Source organism: Fukomys damarensis, unplaced genomic scaffold, assembly GCF_012274545.1.
Source record: "Fukomys damarensis isolate Sample0158 unplaced genomic scaffold, DMR_v1.0_HiC HiC_scaffold_17, whole genome shotgun sequence".
Lineage (NCBI taxonomy): Eukaryota > Metazoa > Chordata > Mammalia > Rodentia > Bathyergidae > Fukomys > Fukomys damarensis.
In genome coordinates, this window is record NW_022900929.1 from 36,040,600 (window position 1) to 36,044,462 (window position 3,863).

The 3,863-nt window shown below is 53.9% G+C and overlaps 1 protein-coding gene across 5 annotated transcripts in view; it reads left to right on the forward strand.

Moving 5' to 3' along the window:
- The first annotated feature begins 215 nt into the window (after positions 1-215).
- Positions 216-3,863, forward strand: part of Bmf (Bcl2 modifying factor) — a 21,262-nt gene continuing 17,614 nt past the window's right edge. For 2 of the 5 annotated variants that reach the window (XR_002025379.2, XM_033765015.1), the window contains exon 1: positions 590-689. Coding sequence is in view for 3 of the 5 variants with exons in the window: in XM_033765015.1 (XP_033620906.1) it covers positions 633-689 (57 nt within the window). In the remaining 2 variants the exon portion in view is untranslated. Of the gene's footprint in view, positions 265-589; positions 690-3,863 lie in introns of those variants that run through there. The other 3 variants (XR_780383.3, XM_010624653.2, XM_010624656.3) reach the window with 3 other exon arrangements.

Below are 3,863 nucleotides of genomic sequence, written 5' to 3' on the forward strand. Positions count from 1 at the left end.
AACTCATTGACTAGAAGATCAGATCTCTCCACTTGCCCAAATAGCAGAAGCCAATCTTTCTGTTCTGGTATAGTCTTTCTGCCCCCACCCCCAACACACACACAAACACACACACACTCCCGCGTGCACATGCTGCAACTATCTTTTGCAGACAGATGGAATGATGCACACAGAAATGAATTCCCTGTGTCAGGGAGGTCCAGTAAGGGAAGGAGCCCTTGAAGACTTTCTTATATCCATGATCCCTCTGGAGAGAGTAAAGAGGTAAGAGAGTCAGGCACCATGGGCTCTCCCACCTTACCCATAAATCAGTTTCCAATCTAACCCCTCCCAGAGGGTTGAGTTACAAACCTCAGTAACCCCAGGGCAGCCTGCCTGGTAATTCCTATTATTCAGCTGTCAGCTGGCTTTTAAAAGCCACCATTCCCAATGATCCAGTTACGGGAGTTTCAGAGCCCAGGCCTTGTCTCAGCAAGAAATCCTATAGCCAGGTGAAACAATGGAGAGGGTTCCCGCCTGCTTTGCAAGGGAGCTGGGTTTTCTGTTCATTTTGGAGTGGCCTCCCCTTAACTCTTTGCATCCCTCCTAGGTTGTTGGGAAGAAGCCCTGCCTCGCTCTCAGCCTTCACACTGATGCCTTCCAGAGCCACTCTGCCTTTCTTTGGGGACCCTCCCCGCAGAGCAGCATGGGTTAGCAGAGAACTGAACAAATTAGAGTGAGGGGTGGCAGGAGAAAGAGAAAGAACCGCTCCAAGATAGAGACTGCTGTAGCTGAAATGTGCATTTGCTCTGGGCCTGGTCCCAAGGCAGGGTTTGTCATCTCTGGGGTGCTGCTGTCAGAGGGTACTCAGAGCTTGGGTCCCCAGCCAGCAGGTCCAGGGTCCAGGGTCTCAGTCCCTGTTCTGGAAAGGGAAGATGCGCGTGGAGTGGGAGGGGTCTGCCCTGACAGTGGTGAGAGGTGGCAGGGAGGCTCCCGACCTCCCTGATCCCTTTATCTCTGACAGCCTTCTGGGGGGAGGGGGGCTCCAGCCTGGCCTCGTGCTGCTTGACATCAGGGCTGAGAGCACCTGAGAGCCACAGGTGTAATCAGGACAAGCCCAAGGGATCAGGCCGGGAAGGAGAAGTCTTGGGGGAGAGGGACCTCCCCAAACCGTGTCCAGGCCCACTAAGCACCACCAAGGAGCTTTTCCTTCTCCCCAGCCCCTACAATAAGGACTTTCTTCCTTCCCCCCTTCCTTCCCCTCTTCTTCTCTTCCTTCCTTCCTTCCTTTTTCTTTCTCCACTGAGGATTTGAACTCAGGACCTCTGCACCGAGCTGTATCCCCAGGTCCTGCCCCAGCCTCCCAGGGGGATAGGATTACAGGTGTGCCCCACTGTGCCCAGCTCACAATGATGCTTTGTAACCTTTTGTTAAACCAAAACTGGGAAATTGTTATAAGCTATGAAGCCAATCCAAGTACAAAAATATTTGTATGAATCCAAAAGTTTAGCCATTTTAGGGGGGTTATAGTCCCTAAAGCTCAGGACTCTGGTGAGCCTGTGGATCCCAGGTAAAACCGTACTTTCTCAGCTTCTTTGCCTTGTGACCCAATTCTACCATCAAGGCTGTGAGGACGCCCATGGCTTCAGCGTCTCAGGTGGCTCTAGGATGACCCCCCTACCCCCAGGCCCTGTGCTGACCCAGAGGACAGATCTGGAATCACTTTGTCCTTCAGTTTCACTCCTGGCCCCAAGGGTGTCCATGGATACCACTGGCCGGAATGAGGCACTGGGCTAGGTAGAAAAGTGATGAGAGTGTGGTAGGAAGAAGGGGAGGGAGTTCTGCGCAGGGTGGTGGGTTACCAGTGCCCTCCTGGGCAGTTGGGCTTGGTCCTCTCTTCTCCCCTGTGGTGTGTGTGGGAGTCACCCTGACTGGCTCTGCCATGACACCTGCTAAAATGCTGTACCTGCTTTTGGCTCCAGCACCTCTTGCTGGTCATTTGTCAACTTCTAGGGGAACTGGACACCGGCTGACTCTGTCCTGTCCCCTACCCCTCGTCTCCACCCCTTGGGGACAGTATTTCTCTACTGTACTGTAGTAGTCACAGTCCTCAGGATGCCTGCTTCCCCCTCTTCCAGGTGCACTCTGTTTTGTTTCTTTTGTTTGTTTGTTTGTTTGTTGTATCAGGGATAGAACTTGGGACCTTGTGCTTTTGAGGCAGGTGGAGGCACCACTGAGCTAAATATCCGGGCCTTCCAGGTGCACTCTAAGGGAATCAGGGAAAGGTGGAGGGGCCAGGGCTTGGCCACACTATTGGTCAGGTTCCTGTCAGGAAGCATCCAGGCTGTTGGAGGGCTGGTTCCCCTCACTGACTTCTGCTCTTCATTTATCTTTCTTAAAATTCAGACTTGGTCAAGTGACTCATCTTCTATGAAATCTGTACTGCCTCCCCTTTGTAAAACACAGAGTCCTCAGCCTGGCATTTCAGAGACACCTCTGCAGTCCGACCTGGATCTATCCACCCTGCCCACCCTTCTACATCAGGGTGCAGCGATGATCCATCCAGTTCTCTGGCCTGGCCCCGTCGCTAGGACAGCCTCTCCTGGTCAGCAGTTTATTCTGCTGCCTCCAGTCCGGGGCTTTTTTTTTTTTCTTCTGATTTTCCTTTATTGAAAAATTGCCCTATTCTTCAAGGCCCAACTCAAAAACCTCCCTGATGCCTTCCACAGTCCATGCATTTTATTTTATTTCTCTCCAGTACTTCATTGAACTCAGAGCCTGGATTAAGCCCAGGGCCTTCCCATGGAGCTACTTATCCAGCCCCATTTATTTATTTATTTATTGAGACACGGTCTTGCTAGGTTGCTAAATTGCTCAGGCTGGGCTCCTATTTGCAATGCTCCTGCCTCAGCCTCTTGGAGTCCTGGGATGACAGGAGAGACCCACCATGCAGGGCTGAATTCTGAGTTTTTCTGCATCCCTCAACAGTCAGTATTCCCAGAATGAACACGATTCATGTAGCTTTCTATTATTTCCTGGCAGGCTGTCAGCTCCCTGAAAGCAGACATTAGACTTTCGGCTCTTAGTCCACAGAGCACGCGCTCCACGCATGTGCAGTAGTCCAGACACCCCCTTGCTGACAAGGCCTTCGGTGCGGGGCGCTTTGCTCTCCTGGCAGCTGCAGCACAGCCTTTAGATGCTGCCTTGAACATGATGTACGTCAGTTGCCTGGGGAGCCCTGGGTTCAGGATCCCTCCTCTCAGATGCTTATTTCCCCAATGCTTGCTCCCAGTTGAGGACATGCCCCTGTGGCTGTGCTTGATCCAATGTCATTTAGGAACAGCGCCAGACACGCGTGTTCACAGGCTTCCCTTTGAGGCCGGGGCTTGCTTCTGCCTGGCCCGCAGGCGGTATCCAGCGGAGATCCTCTGCGCTCTCAAGTTGCACCACTGGACGTAGCCAGTACCCATCCCCCTGCGGATGCGCCTCAATTATTCAGCCCTTTCGGGAGGAGGAGACAAAAATTACTTTGGCGCACCCGCCTCCCCACCGAATAGCGACCTCGGGGACTCCGGCCTATCTGGAGCTTTGCACGGGAAAGCCAGCCAAGCCGGCGACGGTTTTCCAGCTACGCTTCTGACGGCGGTCAGAAATGCGCGCGGCCCCTTAAAGTATTTCCGAGGGAAGGTTGGTACATTCGTGACCATCCCTGGCAGCGGCCAGGCCCGGGACTTGGGCTGCACTCGCCATTGGCCCGCTGTCGGCGTGACGCGCAAGGGCGGGGCCTCGTCAGCTGTTTGCGGGATGCCCTGAGCGGGCGTATTTTGGAAACAATACCGCGCGGTGCGCCGTGGCCTCCTCCGCGCCTGCCCGCGCCGCGGCCG